This window comes from Octodon degus, unplaced genomic scaffold, assembly GCF_000260255.1.
Source record: "Octodon degus isolate 3935 unplaced genomic scaffold, OctDeg1.0 scaffold00144, whole genome shotgun sequence".
NCBI classification, from domain to species: domain Eukaryota; kingdom Metazoa; phylum Chordata; class Mammalia; order Rodentia; family Octodontidae; genus Octodon; species Octodon degus.
The window spans coordinates 854,105-879,360 of NW_004524720.1; the positions used below are offsets into that span (position 1 = coordinate 854,105).

The following is a 25,256-nucleotide window of genomic DNA, read 5'->3' on the forward strand; positions in this document are numbered from 1 at the left end:
AGCTCAGACTCATAGTGACCCTCCTGTTTCATCCTCCCCAGCTGGTCAATCCCTGGCACCACACGCTGTGCCAACTCTGCCCCCGGGCGTGCAGAGCCAGACACCAAGACTGGGCTGGTGGCACACACCAAAATATGAAGCAATACAGAAATGCTTAATGGAATCGTGAAACACCTGCAAAGGAACAGGCGTAAAACCATTACAATTATAATGATAACTACAGAGTACCGCAGAAATGCACTTGGTATAACAAAAATAGGAAAAACTGGCTAGGATACAATAATTTATACTGTAAGCATTCCTTTTTTTTTTTTTTTTTACTAATATAAAAGCTAGTATGATACAGAAATGCAGAAGAAAACACATTTTAAAAGACAATGGTTGTTTCAGGTAGAGAAGGCTAAAGAAAATTATGCTACTTTTTAAAAGAAATTTGTAATATTACATAATTTTATAATTTGAAAAACAAAAGATAAAGATGAAGAGTTTATAATATATGAAAAACTAAACAAATGAAGTACAAAAGTGCTAGACGTGCCTGTGTAATTATGCCAACGTATGACACAAAATAAACCTAATCATGTCTCAAAGACAGGTTCCAGGCACTTGCATTTTGAAATTAACTCGGGAATAGGCAAAAATTTGATATCCATAGTAGTTAGGAACAACCAATAAATTCAAAAGTTAAAAAAAGAACTAAAAATTAAAACAGTGGAAAACTATAACAAAATGTAGTAAAAGAACTAATCATCAGGGAAGACAGAACACGCACACAAATAATAGTTTAGAAACAAAACTGAATGTATATTATAGATGGAAAATCTCTTAAAATCACAAACTCTCACCTTTGGGTCCTACAAATAAGTAACTTCAATGTAAGTTTATCAAGTACATATTTATAATTTTAAAGATTCAGCTTTTCACAGAATTGTGCTCTTTCAGATGCCATTTTATTAAAAATAAATAACCATTTCATGAATAAGCAAGTCCATCAGCTCACAACCTCTCACACGGAGCCAGCATAACTTACAACCCACACTGTCAGAAATCACACTTGCGATCAGGGAAGAGGGCTTTGGCTTTCTGCTAACTCAAAGAAAATAAATACTGAAAGATTATGTTAACACCTGCAATTTTTCAAGTGGGACAGTTTCAATCGGTTACATGTCTTTTACATACCAACGTGGTCTAACATCATCATAGACTATGTATTTCTAATGTTTATATAAACTTTTAATATGTTTAAGTTATAGACATTTATATCATAAGAAAAAATTTTAGTGAATTTTTTTTTAATCATAACAGGACAAAGATGTTATTAGCCCTTCAAAAAGCAAGAGATCTATTGAAGGATCTACACTAAATTTCTAAGTTTTAAAGAAATGTTTTCATTTGACCCAAACACAGTCAAGAACATTGCTTAATTTCTTAAAGGGAGATAAACATTTAAATTGATTTTTTAAGTATACTAAAATGTAGATGTCATTTTTATTTTTTAAATTATAAGTATTTCCTAAGACATGGCATGAAAGTATTTTTTGCATCGTAAGTATCAGAACAATCTGACTAAGGAAATAGTTAACTATTTCAAGTGGTAATTGAGTTACAAAAAAAGAGAAAGTTTTCCTGTAAAGAAACTTCTTAGGAAATAATCAAAAAGAAAACCCATGCAGACATTAATAAAATCTAAGTATAGAAATTATTATACAATGTCAGGTTCTGGAAAACAACAGTGAACATTTCCATTAATATAAATTTTTAATATAATGGCATTGCTTTGTAATGGTGTAAATAATCTAGGATGTATAAAAGCTATGTAGTGATATGCTTTTAATATAAAATTATTATTCAAATGGTGCCAGTAGGTACCCAGTCATAAAGAAGTCCCCTAAACAAAAAAGGATATTAAGAACATCCTAAAGTGACACATACAAAATCTTGGAAGTAGGTTTAAACTGACAATAGGAAACCACAAAACTTAATGGGTTCTGAAGGCCAAGACTGATCAGCTTCTATATTCATCTTATAAAACAATGTTAGAAAAAAAATCACTAAGAATGAACAATATCCTGTTTATACTAATGGGTCATACATATGCTAATTGGTATAGAAAAAGGAGAAGGTTTTCATCTCTGCAATGCTATAGGTCCAAAGCTGCTCTCAGTAAAATGTAAAGAAATGTTCAAATGCCACAAATATTCAGCTCATCTTATGCCAAAAATACAAAAAGAAACTCAAAGTTTCCATAATGAAAAATTGAAACCTAATGTATCAATCTGTAATTTCCAAAGGAAAAAGTTACTCATATCTCAACGTTTTCTTGATATCAATGACGTTTTATTGTTTTTACAATTTATTTTTAAAGAACAGTAACACATTACTATAATAATTAGAGAAAACTATGAGAATTTAATTTTCTGCCAGCCAGTTTAGAAAGAAATGAATTGTTACTTACATTTTCAAAATTATGAGAAAATACAACATGCACACATAAATCTGTACATAAAAATATAGTTCTCAACAGAGGAGAAAACTGTACTTAAAAGTTTTAATATTTTTTAAACTGAATCCATCCACACAACCTGCAAGTAGGAAGAGTTTGTCAGAAAAGAAATGAAATAAAATTTCCAAGTAGTACTGCAGACATGTTGAGAACAGACAGAGCTCTTTCTGTTGAAGAAGGACCCTGAACCATTCCTGAAACAATGCTTCTAAATGTTCTCTTCATTGAAGTTTTCTTTATTGAATAATATTAAGGTAGTATATTTATACAGTGGTATTTACCTACCTAATATTCTTTAATAAAATAAATATTGGGGCAAATGAAAAACTTCACTAGATCTATTCAATTAGTGTGATTTTTTGAGGCTCAAGTGTGCTTCAACATAGGATATGTGTAGAAATAAGAATAAGAAAAAGTGCACAGAAGTAGAGATCTGTAAATAATATTATTTAAAAGAAATAACAGCAAAGAGGCAGATTTTTTAAACTTTAGTTAAACACTAGTTAAGTAGAAAGAAATTTCTCAGCGTCCATAATTCCCAAACCAATCTTACTTAAAGCATTGCATGGAATACTGCAGCAAGGACAAAAGTGGAGAAAAAGTAATTCGTCTGCTAGAAAAGGAGCTTGATGAGCAGACTTTGAAATTATGGAGCTATTCTACAATGAAGGAAGCACTGAAACCAGTGGTCATTTTATGTTTAAACAAGTAACTCTTTATCTGGAGTATTTTGTACTGCAGTGAGAAAAAGGCAGAGAATCTTTAAGCTTGCTGTTGCACCACTGAGAGGCAGCTGTCCTTTGGCAGCTAAACACACACAAAGACAAAAACTACACTAAGTCCTATATCACTCACCAACGCTGAATAAAATCTTCAAAAGCTTACAGGAGGACATGAATTAATACTAATAATACACATGTATAGGTACAGTATACACATTTAAACTATCTACTAATGGCATTCTTTATAGTTAATTCCTGATGTACAGGGATTCAACTTTTAGAAAGTATAATTTCCTACAATTCACATTTGCAGTATATTATTTACTTTCATGCTATTACACAATTTTATTCAATCCACATACAATTTTCATTGCCTTCTCACTGAAGTTTTTTATTCCTTTCAATAAAGCAATCTTTTCCTTATTAATAAATAAGCTGATTTCTAAGAAATAAGCTAGGGAAAGCAGGTATGATGGGCTATGCCTGCAATTCTAGCTACTGAGGAGGCTGAGAAAAGAGGATTTCAAGTTTGAACCCATCCCAAGCACCTTATCAAGATCCTGTTTCAAAATAAAAATGGTCCTTACAACTCTGCTATAAACAAATTTGAGTTATTTGTAGGAAAATTGATATACCTAAAAACCATGTTAGATGAAAAATAAATTAGACACACAGCTTAAAAATTGTGTTTGTCTTATATGAGAAGCTCAAAGTATAAGTAAATAGCAAAATAAAACATAGATAAAAGGAAACACGGAGGTTGATCTCCTGCAAACGGGAAGGAGACTAAGGGACAGAGGGTAGAGAGGAAGAAGGAAATGCAAAAAGCATTGAAGTGCCATGCAGTGTACCAACTGCCTAGAGTCAATGTAATCATTTTGTACTGCAAATATGTACTAGATAAAGAACTGTGCTAGGGATGTAACAGAGTAACAAACTATAAATAAGTTTAATTCCTGAGTATGCAATGTGTTAATTATTGGAACTGTCCTACCAATTTGATTTGAAACTGTCTCATTGCTATTTGTTTCTCAATAAAATTATGGAAAAAAGAAAAAAAAAAGTTTAATTCCTGAGGCAGGGGAGAGAAACACTGATACACATTAATAAGAACCAGTGTAAAAAAAAATAAATAAAAAAGAACCAGTGTACTTCCATATCAATGAAACCTTATGAAATACGGTTTTATACTTTAATTTTACTAAAAATTAGTATGTGAATCTTGGAGCATCATAATGTGATTTTTTCCAAAAGTGTCAACTTAAATCATTTTGACATGAAATTTATTTTACAAAAATGTAAGCTCATCAGATTAAAGGCTTCTTTTAGATGCTACTTTGTGCTTGATTCTATGGACTTCAAAGAAAGTGAAAATAATCACTAAACTGTTGACTTGATTAGATCCACGGTAGTCAAGGCTCGACAAGTAGATCTTGGCAGTTACACTTTTACTCCAAAGATAGTTATCTGTAAGGTAGATCACTTCTGTTTCTCTGTTCAGTGAAATCAGAAGATGCAGGAATGGAAGTGGGTATTAGGCAAGGAAAAACAATACTAAATAAGCCACAGCTTCAGAGATGCATGTAAGTAATCCTTGCAAAAGGCTTCACAATTGTGCCAAATTCCTAGGAGCTTTGTGGTTCTTTTCTAGAGCCATCCTAGGTCCAGATAAGCCTTCCATGAGGGCTGGCCAGATCGTTCAGCAGACTAAAAAGCCTGCCTAGGCAGGCTCAGCGACTAGGGTTCAATCCCGGGTGTGCTGTGCTGGCCCCACCCCTGGGGCACGTTGAAACCTCAACTGAGGCTGGGCATGGTAGAGCATGCCTGTAATCCTAGTGCTTGCGAGGCTGAAAACAGGAGGATCACTACGAGTCCAACCTGTAGACCCTGTACTAAATACATAAAAAAATTATTTAAAAAAAAAAAAAAACTTCCATGAGCTGAGGATGGCTAGAGACCCATCCTGTGAGAGGGATGTTTTTTAAAACAATAGTACTGCATCCTTTGGGCCAGGGAGATGGCTCAGTGGAATAAGCACTTCCCTGGCAAGCGCAAGGGTCTGAGTTCAATCCCCGGTTCTGCAAAAAAAAAAAAAAAAGATAAAACAATAGTACTACAGTGTATATTGGAAGTGATAGTATCTACGGAGACTTGATGGATCCTGGAGCGCTATGAATCTTTATAAAATGATATGTGGTAAGCAACTAAAATGTTACTAACTCATTCCATCTCACTGATTTATATCATTTAAATTACTTCTTTTAGGAGGCTGGGGAGACAGCTCAGTAGAATAAGCGCTTGCCTGGCAAGTGCAAGGGCCTGAGTTCAATCCCTAGTTCCACCAAAAAAAAAAAATAATAATAAATTACTTCTTTTAGTGAGATGTTTGATGTGAAAGATATCAAATCACCAAAGGCATATTTTTTCCTTCAATGCAATAATTGCCACTACATATTTAAAGTGCTCTAGAAGAAAAGTGACAGTTACTTCTATGTGTCAAGCTGACTGGCTCATGGTACTTAGCTACTTGGTCAATGTTATTCTGAGGGGCCGGGAAGATGGCTCAGTGGAATAAGTAACCATTATTCTGGATGTTTCTATTTCCTGACTGTGAATAACATCTAAATAGGAGGACTGTAAGCAAAGCTAATATAACCATCCGTCATGGGCTTCATCAAATCTGCCTTCAATACTGCAATTAAATACTCTATCAGTTTGGGGAAGAACATTTCTATCCTTCATTTGTTAATGGTACTGGATTTTGGCCAATACTTATTAACCCAGCCAAGCTACTAAAACTTTACATCAGGGTCAGCAACAGCTTTCATACCACTAAGTTCACAGTCAGTTCTTAGCCCGAATCTTATTCTCAGCAGCATCGATCATTCCTCCCTGAAACGTCACCTTAACTTGGCCCCATGAAATATTCCTGTTTCCCTCCTACCTGACCAGGGATTCTTTTTTCACCTGGATCTACACTCACTCTCCTGATGATCTCACCCAGCTTCATGGATGTTTTTAAGAATGTATTTGTGCATATTAATTTTTAAAAATACTGGGTTTCAATGTGGTCTTTTATATGCACACATACTTTCATCACATTCATCCCTCATTGTCCTCCCTACCTCCACCCCTTCATTCCCTTCCTTTTATCTAATAATAGTCTCCCTTCTACCTCCCTTCTATCTAATAATAGTTGCCCTCTTTTCATGACTTTTTTTTTTTTTAACAATTCTACATAATTTGGAAAGCATGCAACACTTGCCTTTCATGAGTCTGGCTCATTTCTTTTCACCTGACGACCTCTAGGTCCATGCCTTTAAATAGGCTTCGATATTCAGAATCCTCAAGTAAACTGGTGTGCCTATCAAAGTGCCTTCATAACTGCCTACAAGATGAATCTACCTGGGTGTCTTCAACTTGATGCATCCCAAGCAGAAAACCTGAACTGTCCTTGCCTTATCCACTCCTCCGCAGTCTATCTCATGTCTGCAAATAGCAACTCCATTCTTAATGTTACTGTCTCCCAAACTTACACTGTTCCTTGATTCTCCAAGGTGTGAAAATATACTGACTGTTCTATCTCAGAAATAAGCTCCAAATGTGACCTCTTGTCACTACCTCTAGTCATGTCCCACTTCAAACAACAATCATTGCTTGCCTGGCTTCATACACTGTCCTGCCTTTGCTCCAACAGTTCTCAATGCATTGGCAGCAGGATCCTCAGTCACAGAACCCCGTCATGTTACTACCATGGTTACCTGCCTTACACCGAGTAAAAGCAGAAGTAACCTGCCTGCCTCACATAACCGATCTTGATCTCCCCAGCCTACATTCGCATCACGCTTCCTTTTGTTTTGCCCTGCTCTGGACTCGTGGTCTTGCTAATCCTCAGGTGCAATGAGCATCCTGTCCGAGGTCTGAACACACCTGTGCCACTGTGTGGAGTGCTATTCTCCACAAAGCTCCCTTCAGGTTTGTCTCAAATATGACCCTCTGAGGAAAGATTTCTTCAACCACCCTGTTGAAGTGTGACAGCTTTCTTATCACTCCATTTCTGCCTTATTTTTCTTCTTAGCACTTACTACCATCTAATATATTATGTCACTCAGTTATCAATTTCCACTCCCACTTAGTGAGTTATATCATTCATAACCTAGCAGATTATATAATTAATTTAGTGACTGATCCCTATTCCTAATAGGTTAAATAATTTATTCATTTATTTACCTCTATTTTTTCATATCTGCCCCAATTGACAAGATGGAAGTGCTAGGAAAGAACAGGTTTTGCTTTGAACTCTTGAAACTCCAAAGCCCAGTATCTAAGATGTAATGGGCATACAATAAAATGTTTTTTAATGCTACAATAGTCTTATTCAAAAGTAAGGTTCTTCAGTATCAGAAGAACCTGATAACCAAAGCTAACAAAGTTATTCATGATCAATGTGGCACCAGGGAGGAAGAAAGTAGGGACTTCTGCTTTGGGTTTCCAGACTTGCAATGCTCTTTGGACCTTCAAGCAACTTACTAAATAGAGCTGTATGAAATTGTCAACATGCTGTTGGTATTTCAGCAACAAAACAGCAATTTCATATGCAGCAAACTAATGCAGATAGTACTTTGATAAAATATAATTTTAAAGAATATTTTTAATAATTTTGGTACAAGGAATAAATGTTGAAGATAAAAAGGAAATAATTCACATATTTCGCTATTTTTAAAAGGTAGCTATCTGTTGCAAAATTTGGCACAAGAAAAGGTAAAACATACCCAAAAGATTAGAAGAAAATGCAGACAAAAGAGAAAAGCTTAATACTAATTAACACAGAAAAGGCACAGCCAATCAACAGCTGACTGATAAATGATCCAAAAGATAAAGGGGACAAAAATATGGTTACTCACAAAAAAGAAAAATTACTAACCCGTCACTGTATTGCAGTAAGTCAAAGCATATTTGAAAGTGTTTGTTAAATGCATATTTTTACCATAAAACAGGTCTGTCACTTATGTTAGCGTGTTGCTTATTTCTTCTAAAAAGACATATGATCTGTAGACATTGTGATGATTTTGCTTTTGGGAGAAAAAAAAAATTCCAAAGGATAGTCAACTTACTCAATTTATTTATAATAAAGTAACTCTTTAACAAAGCAAAAAAAAAAGACACTAAACTATGCTCAAACTTGTTTATTCTACAAAAGAACCAACTTCAAGTCCGTGCTTATTGGCTGAAGTACTACCTTAAGTGGAGAAACTTTTATCAGAACCACTATTCATTTGTGATACTATTCTGTCACTATTGAAGGGCACATTCTTTTTTTAAAGAGTCCTTTTATTGTAGGCTCCTCTTCTCAGGAAACTTCCTACCTAGATTTCCTTATTCCAGTAGCATCCAAAGAAAGTTCTAGCTGTGTCCCTTATGGTGGATTCTTGCAGTACACACTTTAAAACAAGTATCTAGACCAGAGGAAATGATGTTATGCTGCATACTGCAGTACAGATCAACCGGGCCCTCCACAGTGCACAACTAAGAAATGGGAGTAACGTTAAGAGGCGGGCCCTAGTGGAAGAAAGTCAGGTCATCTAGCGTGTATCTAAGAAAGGGATTGTGGGACCCTGCGCTCTTACTCTCTATTCTTGGCCATCTGCTGGATGGTTTCCCATGCACTGATGCCATGATTTACCACTAAAAGCAATAGGGCCGTACAGTTATGGGCTAAATTCTCCAAACTGCAAGCCAAGAGACCCGATCTCTTAATCTAATTATCTCGGTCTTGTTATAGCAATGGAAAGTTAACTCAGTACCCATAAGTGAAGCTTCATTGGCCACATCTTTTCCTTCGCTGCAGTAAAATCTGGAAAGAAAACTATTGTTTCTAAGACAAAGAGTTGAATGAAGTGAACAGCTGAACTCTCTCATCAGAGCTTGCAAATGCAAAAGTCTATCAGAATAATATAGGTAGAAAAATATTAATATTCTTCCCAGAGTAATATATTTGTGTAGTTCTTAATACTTCAGCAAATATGTTGTCTTAATTTCTTGAACTCCTCTTGGATTACTTTTACTTCCCCACAGCTAAGACTATGAACAAGAGCACCTGTACAGAGGTTAGGAGAATGCTGATACCTTGCTTCAAAACTTTCAAGGTAAACAGGAGTGGTGGGAACTATATTGAACGGGAGAGCTTGTGCATTGCTGAAGTAGTGAGTTGTAACTTAGCTCCAGCTACTTATTATTGTTGGGACATGAAAACCTAGTTGGCCAAATCTTTGTTCTGCAAAAGGAGCTAGAAATTTCTAGACAGGATAATGCATGATCAGCTTCACCAACTAAAGCCAAATTCTTTTCTCTAAATTACTTTTGTGACCTTAACTACACCCAAGCTAGATTTTATGCTACCAATTATCTCCTGTCTTAGATATTCAACCTTCTGTAATGGCCTCCATTATCTCTGCCTACCAAAATGCTACTGTCTTTCCTCACTTAGTATTTCCTATGTTCAACCATCAAAACTGCCCGGAACCCAAATGTCATCTTCCAATGCCAACTGTTACTCCTCCATTCCCGCAATATGATGTTTGGTTAAACCATTTTCCAGCTGTTATCAGTGGCCCCAAGTTGCCTGATCAAGGACATTTTCTCATTGTCTATGTACTCTAAAGAAATCTATCTTGCTGAACACCACCTTGCTTTCAGACTTTACCTCACACTTGCACGTTTAACATTAATTTTATACAACTCCTAAAAACTAAACAAGAGACAAAGATTTGCAGGCCACATTTGTTCTTTGGGTGTTGTTATGGTCTGGATCTGGGGTGTCTCCCACAGCCTCATGTGTTCGGAGGTGGAGCTGCAGAAGGTGGAGCTGCCTCACCACAGTGCTGTGCTCCTCAGAAGTTCATCCACTAATGAGTTCAGCAGCTGAGTATGCTGAGGGCCTGGCTGGAGGCGGGTCGCGGGGCATGAAAGCTGGCAGGTTCGTCTCCCTCTGGGCTCCTCCTTCTGCTCTTTGCTTCCTGGCTCCATAACGCAGCCGCTTTGCTTTCCCCCCTGAGCTCTTTCTGCTGCGGAGCCAGCTGACTAGAGACTGAATCTTCTAAAAATCAGGAGCTAAAATAAATCCTCTTTTCCTTTAAGCTATGGGTGTCAGATATTTTTTCTCAGTGATGAGAAAATGACAAAAATAGATGCAAAGACACGTATCTAACACAGAATTGGGCTGAGTGGAAAACTCAGGCACAACTTTAATAAATGTGTAAATGTTACATTTTATTTCTCACATTATCAAGTAACCAAACTAAATTTCCAGACCTACCACCTGAGGATTACCCAAACTGAAATATGCCCTATGCTTTGAAAGACCCACCTCTCCGTGTGCTCCTGCACCTGTCTTATCCCTCATCACCAACTAGAATTCCACCTGGTCTTTGGCACCTGCTGTAATGCTTTTTCTTGAGGATGTATCTCTAACTGCCTCAGGATGACAGGATCATCTCCATCTCCGCATCATCATATTTGGTGTCATCCATCACATAACTGTATTGTGGCATAAGTATCCATTACATAGACAAGGGGAGATCACAAGGACAATGAAGTTTAAAAACTTATTATAGCAAAAGACAGTGCCAAGAATGATGGGATGGATTCCAAGTGAGAGGAAGTATTGGGAGGAGGGAATTAATGACGTAACCATCTTTTAAAAAGAATTTAAACATTCATTGTATCTTTTATCACACCTCTTACACACCTTCACCATGTAATTCACAGAGTATAAGCCTCAAAGCAGGGGAAGTGGGCCAGGGATATAGCTCAGTGGCACAGTACCTGCCTGGCAAGTGCAAGGTCCTCAATTTAATTCCAGTACAGAAAGAAAGAAAGAAAGAAAGAAAGAAAGAAAGAAAGAAAGAAAGAAAGAAAGAAAGAAGTAGGTTCCACTGTATATTTTATATTTTGGAGAGCAGCAGAAGCATGTGGTAATTGCAGCGCGCCTCACACCTCCTCAGATCTAATCTCTCAGGCAGTCTCCTGCTGCCCAACACTGGTGTGCCCAGGAGATGTCGTGGCCCATGAAACACGAGCAGATCTGACAAATGCAGAAGCTTCAAAAGTGCTCACAGACGGGTGCTGTGTTCTCTCCTGTTTTCCAGAACCCAAGGAGCCTTACTGAGTGGGCAGCTCACTAAAGAATGAAGCATCACAACAAAAACGATCTCTCCCAGCTGAGCCCCTCAAAATAATCCAATCCCAGCCGAGCTTCCAGACGGCAAAAGCCCACCATGCTGGTCCAGACCAGCATGATCATGAATCATGAGAATGAATGCTTGCTGTTTTCAGCCATTAATGATTTGGCAGTCATAAGAAGTGCGAGTCCATATACTAAGCCTGACGTAAGCAATTAGCGAAAATTTAACCTCTCTCTGATCATCCAATTCTCTCAGATTTTCTCTATCTTAGAAATAGGGATACTCCATGTTTCTGCACAGGGCTTCTGGTTTGTTTTATAAAATGAAAATTCTGTACTGATGTGGATTTGAATGCAGGATGTAGCATTTCCTCCTCTTGGTCCTCAGACAAACTATCTAAATTTTCTGGGCTGTAACTTTGTTTTCATAAAACTGACATAATACCACCAAGTTCATGGTACTGGAGACAATGTATATCAAAACCAAATACAGTATCTGGTACATTTCTTCAGTAACCAGCAGGAATTATTATCATGCACATAAATATTAATCTTAAAATGAAGAGGCTGAAGCAGTTAGTCTCACTACCGGAAGGACAGAACTTGTCAGTATGTGTCAACTGGGCAAGGGTGGGAATGGTTGGAAGTGAAATACAGGTAATTTTGATGACTGGGATGATTTCTAGGATTTTTTCTGTTCCTCATAACACCCCTTACCATCTCTAAAATAAAAATTTTTCTTTCCAATACAGACTAGAAACTTAAGCATAAGGATTAATTGTACTGGGTCATTCAGTTAATATTTATTTGTGGGGCTACAGGAGTAACATATTGTAAGAAAATATAACCGAACAGCTTTTGGGAAGCTTTAGACAAGCTGCAGTTGGTCCTACTGAGTAGAAATATTTAGTAGCAGTGGGGTGCCTTCACATCCTCTCAAAAAACACAGAATGGTTTTCAAAGCTATAGCATATGGAGAGCTTCTTGAATAATAGCCAAAGCAGCTTGAAGCCTTTGCATCCAGCCCACTGGAGCCTGCGTAATACAAAGGTTCACGTGACCCTCGCTGACCACTGGCATGCTAATGACATATGCTCGTTTAGGACAGAAGAACACAATGACTTTGAACACAGCAACAGAAAGAAAGGAATCCTCTTTCACGACCAAGTGCTCACCTATATAGGTTCCACTGTTGTTACCAGCATATTCAGCATCCTCTGGATGGAGTGTAAAAGCATACAGAACAAAAGCCAAGAAATAAAGCAGACAAGTTAGAAGCCCAGCCACTGATGCAAAAAATAAATCACTTAAAACAATCATGTAAAGCACAGCATAAACCAGCCCTCGTAGTGCACTCTTAAACATAAAACGTTATGTTTTATATTTAAGTTTCGGTGTTTGGAAACATCATGCAACATTATTTTCAACCTCCTTCAGAGGTTCCTTGATGTAGTTCTGAGACAATGATAAAACATTCATTTGAAATGTTTATGCTTTTACAGGTAAAATTATATACTTGGATGCTCAGAGTGAATTTACTTTTGTAAATCAGGGCTTTTGATAATATGTAAAATACAGCACTAGTTTGTCCCATGGGATTAGAAAAGAACAGTTAAGGTTAAAGTACATCCTTTCTATTAATAACAGTTCCATGTTAGGAAAGAGATACTTCTCTTTATTTCTTTAGTAAACAGTGATTTTTTGGGGGGTAATTAAATACATATGAGGCTATGCATATTTTAAAAACTTAATGTGAGCACTGGAATACCTATTATTTTGGGTCTTTAAAATGCACATGACCCAGCACTCGGGAGGCTGAGGCAGAAAGGTTGCCATGAGTTTCAGGCCAGCCTGGGCTACAAAGTGAGTTCCAGGCCAGCCTGAACTATATAGCAAGACCCTGTCTCAAAAAGACCAAAAAAAAAAAAAAAAAAAAAAAAAAAACAGAGAAAGAAACAAACAAAAAGAAAGAAATTCACATGAACACAACTCTAGAATGACAGACTCTGTAGAAATCACATAATTTAGAAGGTCTGTGGGTGCTGCTCAGTGGTCGAGCACTTGACTAGCATATGCCAGAATCTGGGTTCCATCCCAGCATTGCAATAAAAAAGTCTAGATATTTTTTACAATCTATTCAAAACGATCCTGACAATATATTAGAATAACTAATATTCATTCACTTTTATTTGAAACTACCGTGATTATATTCTGTATTTCTTCCATATGAAGCAATCAATCAATCAATCAATAAATAAATATTTATTTTGAAAACAAAGTCCAAAGTTCAACAGCCATGGTTTTTGGTACTGACATGCCAGGATAATAGCTTAAATGTACAAGAGAATTCTCTAAAGTGCTTGATGTATTTTATACAACCCTATACTTATGTGTACTGAACATAATTACTAGACTATGCAGGGAAACTTTTATACATATACCTTTAATTTCCTCTGAGAAGCACAAAGAAAATGAAAAAAGAAATGGTTAAATAGACAAAAAATACAATTAGAGTAAGAAGCTATTATACACAAGGAAAAAAATAATCCACCTACCACACTCAACTGTTTCCTCATCTTAGAAAAGCCAAAGGGGAAAAACACATAAATGTATTTAAATGTTTCAAAAGTATTTAATCATAAATAATAGCATTTTAGACTGCACTGTAGTCTTTTAGTCCAAAAAGAATGTATAAATTTTATAAAAACACAAAGTCATCATCTAGCTTATTAAACAACCAAATGAAAAAAAAAAGTCAGAAAAAATCCTCAGCAGTTCTTTTGAAATAATATCTTGAATAAGGGAATTTTATTTATTTTCTTATATTGGTTTTGTTTATAAGTCAAGATGCTAAAGAAATTTTGATGATAACAATCAAAATAAAGGATTTTAGAAACAAAAATTTTATACTTATTTTAAAATTCTAAATATATAAATTTAACAATATCCCACTGATGATGTATGTATCAAATGAGTTAGTCAAAAAGTTTTACTTTCATTCAGTCTATATTATTTGATGAAAGATATTTTAAAAAAGAATTCTAAACAGCTCTTCAGTTGCTAACAGAGCAATATTTATTTAAAAGTTAAATTTGAAAAGAAGATTCACTTTCTACAAAGGGCAGAAAAAGTACTAGCAAAATCTAACCACAAGTCAAAGTAGAATATATTTTGCAACATGATCTTATAGAGCAAACAGAACTGCTTAGAACAGTCCCCACTCACTTCCTGCCCCCGCTAGAGAGCGGCACCCGGGGAAGACGATTCAGGGAAAGAGAGTGCGACTGCACTTTCATTTTTCAGATACCTATGGCTCTGCAAGTTGTCGGCTCTGCCTGAGCAGGATTAGCAGACATGGAAGCTGGTCATCACTGAGGCTCATAGCATGAGTTCGTCAAGTCTTTATTTATGTCTGGCAGTGTCTCTGGCATGCCATGGGCATCCAACACAAATGATCAAGGCAACAATCAGCTGTGTGCTGTAGGTTAGCCAAGCCAGGCATCCAGCTGTGACGGAAGTAAGATGAGCAGCGCTTACAGCTGATCACTATGAATCTCCTGCACTTGGCTATAAAGTGGATTATGAAGCATACTTTATATATGTCTTTGATAGTAATAATAAAGTAAATGAAATGAATTAAATATTGTGCCTTCTATTAAAGACTCACTGCCATGGTAATCAGATGCTGAAAACCACATCACAAAAACATACATAAGATTAAAACATCATTATTAGCCCACAATAAAATAATTTTTATTATATAAACTATATTTGCTATGCTAAAGGACATGAATATGATACAAAAATTCACAAAAGTATTTCTTCATACAACAATTAAGGAAGAAAGGAATGACATTTTCTAAAAAGATAAAATGACACACACATATCCAAGAGCTAGTTCATTAATGGACATCCTGACGGCAAAGCACAGGAGCAGATTCCTTAGAATAATCCAGTTTGGTGGAAGTGGAAAAACATACAGATTTGATCTCAGAAAAGAACCAGGATGGTAACTGCAAGATTTTTCCTATGTGCAAGGCACTGTTCTATACACATGAAATGCATCAAGGTATTCACAGTAACTGAACTCTATGAGGCCAGTCCTACTATCAGCACTTTAAAGATGGGACCAAAAAAAAAAAGATGGGACAGCATTTGTTGAGTAGGCTAGGCTGCCTGGCTCTAGCCTCTGAGTGTTTAACTACAATGCAGAATACTATACCAAAATAATTTTGTCAGTTCTCTAGCCCTGGGCTAAACTATGCAATTAGGGAGAAGCCAAGAGCGCCACATTTCTCTGGCCCCGCATCTCCTGCCATCCCCTCCCAAAGCGTCTTCCCTCTGCTCTTTCTCCACAGCTTCATCATCCCAGTGTTTTTGTCCTGACAGGAGTCCTTGGGGAGGGCCAGCCTCTGTCCCTGACTTTACCAAGGTCCAGGGTCTATGAGCTTCAAGATGGAAAAGGAGGGGAAGAAAGCCATAAACCCACAGCGTTTCCACGAGGGGCCAAAGAGTCAAATGTGCTACCTCCAAGAAGGGCTGGATGGTACTCATGGCGAGCTTTGATGAGCACAGCTTGACAGGGTGGGTCAGCTCTTCATCTGCTGATGACTCTGAGTGGCCTATCTTTCACCTGATAGTGAGGCAGTCTTGTCTACACTACTACAAGGTGGAACTGCTTTCCTGTATCTCTCCTGTGTTACTGCGGTGCTCCCTAAACTCTGCAATAATCTGTGTCCAACTATTAACCAGCTCTTACCTGCATGGCTCTGGGACCTCAGACAAAATCCAAGAAACAATATGGCTTAGCACCCTTTAAATTATAAGACTCTACTCTGGGAGGGCTTTAGAACCAACACTGTCAGGTGTACCAAGAGAATTTAGTTTACAGAGATTAAGAAGTCTCAACCACCCAATGATGTGGCAATGAGAGATGTACAACTCAGTTCATCTGCACATCTTTCCATGCAAACCCTGAGCCTTTGAGTCTTCTACAGTGAATATTAGTGTATTATAGTTAGGACGTGGGTGTCCCCCAAAAGCCTACAGCACAAGTTTGGTCTCCAGGGCACTGCTTTAAGAGGCAGGCCTGGCAGGAGGTCTTCTGGTCACTGGGGACTGCAAGGAAGTGGAACCTGGACAGCTTCCTTTCTCTCTTATGCCCCAACAGTGAGATGAGGGTTTTGCTCCGCTGCGTGTTCCAGCCATGATGTGTGGCCCTGTTACTAGCCAAATAAAGCAACAAGGCCAACTGATCATGGATCAGCCTCCAAAATCATGAGCCCAAATACACCTTTTCTTTTGATAAGTTGATTATCTCAGGTTCTTGTTAGGTTAAAGGAAAAAGACATTTTTTTATAGTTATACATGTATACCCATGTTTATGGCAGTATATATGTCCATTATCAAATAAATGGATAAAGAAAGTGAGGCTTTTACACACAATGGATTGCTATATGCCTTAAAGAAGGCTAAACTTGAGACATTTGTGGGAAGACAGATATACCTTGAGAACACAATGTTAGGTGAAATAAATCAAACATGCAAGTGTAAATAACACACAGTTTCTCTTATGTGAGAAATCTAAAATATAAAGAGCAAAATAAAAGATACAGGTAATAGGAAGACAGATCTTTCACAAACAGAAAGCAGGTCAGGAGATGGGGGAAGAGGGAGGGAGCAAGGGGACAGGGAACGAGAAGAGGGATAAAGATGAGCTCCGTATGCATACCAACTCCATATCAGGACTCTAAGCATCACGTCTCTTTGCACAAAACCCCGCCAATAGTAAGAAAATCTTTGATCAAGTTTTACACATACAAAACTAATCTTAACAACGTAAAGCAATCTGCTTTTCAATTAAGTTTATGCATGAGCACACTACATAATCATTACTGAAGATGCCAGGAGAAGGAAGGTACTCAGCTTGAAAAGTTTTGTTACAGCAACCTGTAGAGTCCTTCTTCTACAAGTAGTATTTTCTTCTTTTTTTTTTTTTTTTTTTTTTTTTTTTGTGTGTGTGTGTGTGTGTGTGTATGCGTGTATGTTATGCTAGAGATTGAACCCAGGACCTTATGCATGCAAAGCAAGAGTTCTTTTTTATTTGTTTGTTTGTTTGTTTGTTTGTTTGTTTGTGGTGGAACCAGGGATTCATCTCAGGTCCTTGAGTTCTACTGAGCCATCTCCCTGGCCCCAACCTGTAGAGTCCTGCCATATTATTTTTACATGTGTGACCTTCAAACTATGGGTGCCATGTGCAGGGAATCCATACTTTCACTGGGTATCCTGCTGAGATTGTGATCTTCCACCTATAAGGTTGACTTTGAGTGAAGCAGGTTCTGCTTTGCTTGAATGAGCACCCTTTCACATCTCTATCCGAATGACAGTGATCGCACGTGGTAACACAAATTCTAAAGTGAAATAATTCCAGGTTTTATGTTTCAAGTTTTAAAATGTCAAAAGTTGTGAATTCTTTTTTTTTTTTCTGACAAGAATTCTTAAGAGCCATTTTAGAAAAGAAACATCTCAAATGAAGATTATTCATTCTGCTACAGCAAACTATTTGATATTTAATGAACAAGGAAATTAACCATGGAAAATAAAAATCATAGTTAATATTTTGTAGCAAAATACAGTATATGAATAAAAGGTTTTTCTATCGTATTTAGGAAGTCCATAGAGAGTGAAGTCAAATGTAAATTTCATCCTACTGAAGTTAAAGTTATGTTTATGCAATTAGGAAGACAATTTTGGTTTTAAAAAGTTTTGAATTTATTTTTTTTTATTGGGGGAGGGGTACTGGGAATTCAGTTTAGGACCTCACACTTGCCAGGCAGGTGCTGCACCACTGGGCCAAATTCCTGGCTTAGAAAGATAATTCTTAACTCTCATACATAGGTTTCAATAGAAAAGGAACAAGCTATTTCAAATAAATTCATTCTTCTTTCTTAAAGGTCAGGTGGTGTCATATGCTTTATACATACAAACTATAAAAGTAAATTACAGTACTTTAAAAATCTGTCTACACCAGAAATGCAAGTTGCCAGGTTTCCACAATGAAAAACTACTCTCATGTGCTACCTGAGCACAGCAGAAGACTTGCTGCAGGGTCTGTTCTTTGTGTCACTAATACAAGTCCATATGGGGGGACCTACAATTCGATGGTGGAAGAAAAGACGATTACATTTTTATATTTTTATTAAATTGTTGTTGGGTAAGCAATTTTTAAAAAGAAATATAAAAGAGGGAGAAGGAATAATTCTTTATATCACGCCTTTAAGATTTAAGAATATTTTCACTTTAAAAGCTCACGTTTTAGTTTTCAGGAATGTTTGCTTTTCAAAAATATTTAAATGACTTTTTTTCAGCAACCTATTTTCTGGCTGTGTAATTAGATATACCAAGATTCTTCAGAGGAGAAAATAATCAAGCATCAAAGATGAGTACCAGATTTATACTGAAGAGTTTTTGTAAGTTTTTCAAAGCCTGAAGAGGTTGTTATTATCATGCCTCTTGACTTAATTCACTTGGAAGCCAGGAATCAGAACTCTAATACAAATATAAATGAAAGGGCCAGCAAGATAGCTCAGCAGATTAAGCACCTGCGTAGGCAAGCTCAGAGACCAGGGTCTGATCCTTGGCACCACATACTGCGCTGGCCCTGCCCCTAAATGCACTAAGCCCACCACCAAGACCTAGCATGCTGGTGCTCGCCTGTAATCCCAGCACTGGGAAAGCTGTAAACAGGAGGGTCACTATGAGTTCAAGTTGCATAGTGAGACCCTGCACCAGGTATATATGAACAATGATGGAACTGGAATGCCTTCCATATGGATATTAAATGAACTTCTATAGTTCCAGAATAATCTTCCATGAACGTTTTTTCTTTGAAAACTTCAATTATGGGGGCCGGGGAGATGGATCAGTAGAATAAACGCTTGCCTGGCAAGCACAAGTGCCTGAATTCAAACCCCGGTTCTGCCAAAAACAAACAAACAAAAAAAAAAACTTCAATTATGGTAATACACTTATGAATCAAATACAGAGTAAAATAATTGTAATATAAGCAAGAAAGTAGTAGCAAAAGTTAATAGGTTAATTTATTATTCTACAGAATCCAGTGCTTATAATGTCTTCTCAGGTTTTCAAGAAAACTTGCAAAACTTAGTGAAGAAGTTTTTCATCACTGCATTTCTTTATAAAATAATAAACATCAAGATGAAAGAATTATTCTTTCTGAAATTTAACAGTAAGTCAAGAACTTTCCTTAAAACCAATCTTAAAGGGGCCAGGGAGATGGCTCAGTGGAATAAGCACTTCCCTGGCAAGTGCAAGGGCCTGAGTTCAATCCCCGGTTCCACCAAAAAAAAAAAAAAAAAAAAAAAAAAAAAAAAAATCTTAGGAAATACTATTCAATATCATGAGTTTCTTATTCCAAAAGTCTAAGTACCAATGTTAAAATCTCAGAGGTAGTTGAGTAAAATGGCCCTTATGTGATACAACTACATGTAAAGAATCACTAAAGGGCTTTTAAGTGCCATTAAAAATGTTCAGAACTAATACAATTGTTTTTGAACAACTTTTAAGTTTCTGTGACAATCAAAAAAATTTCATTTCTTTGAGAGCAAAGATACTAACTAGCTTTCTATAATTTTCACAAAAATACTGTCTCTCTGAACACGGTTTCTATGTACTAAAGATTTAGTTGGATAATTTTGGTCAGGCTTCTTTGAAAATATATAAAATTTGTATATGAGAATAATTAATATGTCTTTCAGTAAGTTGAAATCTAGTTTTAAAAAGGAGCGAGAGGAAAAAAGAACAAATATCAGTAAACATTTCTGAATGGCATCTCATGAGAAACTAATGAGATGGAGACGGGACAGGGCGAGAGGTAGGAAGTAATAGTTAAAATAGCTAAGGAACAAATAGTTAAAATGAAGACATTTCAGTAAAGATAAAACCTGAAATCCAAATAGTGAAATAGTAAAATAAAAAGAAAATTATGAAGTCCAGGGATATAGCTTAGAGGCACAACACCTGCCTGGCAAGTGCAGGGTCTTGAGTTTGATTCCCACTACAAAAAAAAAAGGAAATTATGCAATCAATAGGCAAAACACCTTTACTACAATTAATGCAACTCATACACACATACACTGTCTCATATTCAAATTCACAGACATCAATACCAAATATAGATTGGGAGAACTATTAAAAGACAAGTTATCACTTTTGCATAATTCTTCCAGGAAACATGCATTTATTAAACATTTTAAATAAAAATTCATGATTACATCAAATCATCAACTTCTAAGTTGTGTATGATTCAGAAAATCTGAGAACAGATTTAGATTTGCAGACAGTCACATTTACTCCGTTTTTCAGAGTCATGGTTTATGTCAAGTGCAGCGCATCTGGTATTAGGATGCCAGCCTGACACTCCCTCTAAGACCAGTGCAGGTGGAGAGACGCCTCAAGGTGCCTTTCAGCCAGAGGATTTGCCAGCGAAAAGCCACCATGCTCAGAAACAACACAACGCTACACTTTAAGCTTTCAGATACCTTAGAACACCACATGCATCATGACAAGTGTTTTTCCCTTCTGCCTAGACTTAATGAAGCAAGAACAAGCAGGCTTTTGAATCAGGGCTCCACATTACTGGCTTGCTGAGAGATTTATACTTAACTGCAGTTTGGCTCTCTTAACTATGTGATTCCTGGGCTATAAGCATCCACCAACTGACAGAAATAACAGGAGTTGTGAAAAATGCAACAATACTAAAAACAGATGTCAGTATAAAATTCCAGGGCCTCTTATTTGTTCGCTTTGTTTTTTAATGTACAAAATCTCTGCTTAAAACAAAGAAAGGGCTTTTAAAAAATTCTTAAAAGACCTACAACCATGAAAGATTTGGGGAAATGAAGCAGAAACTGATGAGATGGAGACTGGACAGGGCGACAGGTAAAGAGGAGCAGAAAGAAGAGCAAGGGGAAGAAAAAACAATGCACCTACGTCCACGCTGGATTTCAGTGTTTCCTTTTTCTTACTCTCATTTTCTTTCAATTTAATCTGGTGATAACTCCAAACAGATGGAATAAACACCAAAGTTACTATGATTTGTGGAAAACAAAGAAATTAAGAAGTGCAATTGTTCTTAGGCACAAATGCTTTTGTGTTTCAGAAAGTGATGGATTCTGTCCCCCTAATCTTTACCAAGAAACATCCGACCCAAGCAAGCCTCTTTCTTGGCTTTGGAGAAAGAAGAACTACATTCTTTACAAAATGCCTAAACTTGGAAATCAAAGAGAGAGATAGCTTTTGTTACTTTGTTAAAGAGTGAGCCATGGTTTTATTATAAACATCTCCTCAGTCATCCTTTTCTTCAAAAGAGTCACATTAGTATTCCTACTGCAGATTTCTTAACGTGTTTCATTCCTGAGAAACGAGGACCCAGAAGCAAGACGATAGGATCCCTTCTTCCACGAGCACCTGCTTTAATAGTCAGAAATGAACAGCAGGATTTGGTTACTCTGCATTCTTACTAACAAACTTACATGATTTCCTGTTGGAAACTTTCAGAGGCTGCACCAGTATTTCTGGTCGTCGCAGGGCCAGTCTCCTGGGGGAATAAAAGGTCAATAAGCCTATCAATTTTCAGCACTGGTTTCAGGTCAACACAGTAGTAAAATATCAAAAATCTGAAGAAAAAACTTGAAAGCAGGGGGTCAGGGGATGAGCATATTATATAATCTATTCAAATGAAGAGATAAATTTTCTTTTCAAATTTTTGGAAATTATATGTGCCCCCTCAAATGACTGCTCTTCTCCTCCCTTTTACTCCAATACAGATTCTAATACTAAAGTGCTGTTTTCCATTTGCCTCATAACAAAAACCTAAGATGACCTGGTACTGTCATGTTATTTTTGGTCATTATTCATGCCTAGTTAGACAAAATAGAAACCCAAGCCCATGGGATAATGAATTCTAAGGCAGGCTTTTAGGGCTTATTTTATCACAACCACACCAGAATGGCATTTTGCAGAGAACAAAAGGTCAGCTGAAGAGAGGCCAGTGCCCTGTGCCAGCCGCTCACCTCTCCTGGAAGTGCTTTGAGGGAATCAGGCCTGCTCTGGGGTTGGCGTCCTCTTCATGCTTTGCCTGCCACCAGGTCGCATCATCTTGGCTCATGATCTGGAGAATCTCTCCCCTTTTAAAAGAAAGCCCAGCTTCCTTACATGGAATTGCCTTGTCCTCGTTAGGATCATAGTCAAAAAGGGCTCTGAGAAACATCTGGAAGAAAGGTTCATTGAAGAATGAATGTAAAAATAAATGTGAAGTGGCCTACATTCTTGTAATTTAGATTGAAGAAATGATTACTTAAAAAACTAGAACGTGTGCCTAAGAATTAGATTTAAAAAACAGCACTCCCACGCATAAGAGTATTTTAAAGAAATGATTACCTTGCCTTCTTTAGATGGAGTCTCCTCCTTGATGCTGGGAATGATCTTAAACGTAATCGCTCCCTGAGACTGAGCCTGATAACAGAAGAAAGCAAAAGGTGTTGAATCTGGAGTCAAAGAATGTAAGATAAAATAGCTAGGAAGCTAAAAATTTACACGCTGAAGACTACAACTCTTTGACAAAACTGAGCAAACTATTTTTGTAGAAAATATTCTGGTAATATGAGAAAACTTTAAAAAGTTTGTCAAGCAAGTTAAAAAAAATTAAATATACTTTTACTTACTCCCCATGCACTTTTATTTATTTATTTATTTATTTATTTATTTATTTATTTAGATGCCAGGAAGGGAACTCAGGACCTTATGCATGCTAGGCAGCCACTTGTGCTGCTGAGCTATAGCCCTGGCCCTCCCTGTGTACTTTCAATATGTCAAAGAATATACTGTCATCCATGTCAATTCAAAATAGGAATACAAAATATTAACAATGCCTTAAATACATAAAAAATTAAATGACTAGAATAAATAACATGAAAGTTCAGGGTTTTGTACTATTTGCACTATTGTAACATTTATAAGCATCCATGCTTTTTAAGATAAAATACCTATACTGTCAGCACTATGGTTATAAATACATGAAATATGTGATCTGTTTGCTGCAATGCCCATCAGAATTAAAAAAAATTCACATCTGATGTATTATTCTGGTTAGTGAATAAAATATGTATTCTGGTTAGTGAATATAAAACGTCTGTTCATCTTTGAAGGGATATGTAACTAAGTTAGTTACAATTTTTAAAAGTCTGACTATACATTATAGCTATAAAAATTGTGTGTACATTTTACAGTGTATATTTTGAGATTTTTGGAACTTACATATTGCAAATACATATATATTGGAAACTTATTTTGTGTGTGTGGTATACAATAGAGACTGTCCTTTTTCTTATTCAATCAAATGAATACAGCACCATTTCTGAAATGGTTCCATGGTCATTCCACTAATTTTAAAATGCAGGTAGGTGGATGGGTGGACAGACAGATGATGTGGGGGAAGAAAAGGGAAAAGGATGCTTTCTGTGTGGCACAGGGAGAGACAGAGGCTTAATTACAGCTCCTGGGGTGAGCTCAAGACCAGACACTAAAGGCAGCAGCATGTAGCTAGCTGGGGAAACGGCTGATGGAAAACGTCCCTACAATTTTTCTTGTTGAAACAATAATTTCTGTGGAGGTCTTGTCACACATTCTACCATTATTCCTATATAACCCTATATAATTCTTCCCCTCTTTTGCAAAATTTAAATTTACATGATTAATTGACAGATAAGGATATAAGCAAGTGTACATATTTATAGGACATCATGTGATGTTTCAGAGTATTTTTATACTGTGTAACATTCAAAGCAGGTTATGCATATCTCCTCAAACATTTACTACTTCTTTCAAGTGTTCCTTCAAACTCCTTTCTTTCAGATTTTGAAGTATAGAACACTGTCATTATTTGCATTACCTACTGTGCAATAACACATTAACATATCGCACTTCTGTCTCACTGTATCTTGTTCCTGGTAACCAACCTTGCCACAGTCCCCCCACCCCTCTGTGATGCCACCTCAATCATACACTGATTTACTTTTCTTTTGGGGGGTATGTACTTTTTTATCCTAAACAGAAAAAACAAAAGCAATGATATGGAATTTTAAAACAAGATGAGACTAATTATGACTAATATAATGTGTATTATCCTCCAAGTAGTTGCTTATATTAGAAAATACAGGCATGAAAAATTGATCAAACAATGTAAGCATAATCCATTCTTTTCAATGAACTAATAAATTCATATAATTATCTTAGCTGTCTTGTGTGTATGTGTGTGTATTATTTTTCCTTTCCCTTTTTTCTTTTCTCCTTTCCCCGTCCCAATTGTACTTTCCATTTGAGCAGTTGCTTCCCCTCTCACAATATGTATTGTACATTTTGGATCTTATTTATTCTTTCAGTTTCTTACACTAGGGACACAACTCAATGCTTCCATATGCAAGTCCAATTTATGAACATTGTCTCAAGATGCATCCATTTACCTATAAAAGTCTAGAGTTTATCTACCTGTATAGCTACATAGCACTCCATTGTATAAAAATACATCTTTTTTATATCTATTCCTCAGTTGATGAGCATTTATTTGGGTTATATGCAAGATTAAGCTATTATAAATTGTGATACCATGGGGGCCAGGGAGATAGTTCAGTAGAATAAGCGCATGCCTGGCAAGCGCAGGGTCCTAAGTTCAATCCCCAGTACCATAAAAATAAATAAATAAATAAATAAATAAATATAAAAATAAATTGTGATACCATAAACATAGGTGCTGTAGTATGTTTTTACTTGT

At 36.5% G+C, this 25,256-nt stretch overlaps 1 protein-coding gene across 5 annotated transcripts in view; it reads right to left on the minus strand.

The window, feature by feature from the left end:
• The window catches only part of Mpp7 (membrane palmitoylated protein 7), a 256,221-nt gene that overhangs the window by 50,206 nt on the left and 180,759 nt on the right, over nt 1-25,256 (minus strand). For all 5 annotated transcript variants that reach the window (XM_023701932.1, XM_023701930.1, XM_004641864.3 and 2 more), the window contains 3 exons: nt 22,868-22,942; nt 22,501-22,697; nt 21,961-22,025 (listed from right to left, as the gene is read on the minus strand). In XM_023701932.1, the coding sequence (XP_023557700.1) occupies nt 21,961-22,025; nt 22,501-22,697; nt 22,868-22,942 (337 nt within the window). The remainder of the gene's footprint in view (nt 1-21,960; nt 22,026-22,500; nt 22,698-22,867; nt 22,943-25,256) is intronic.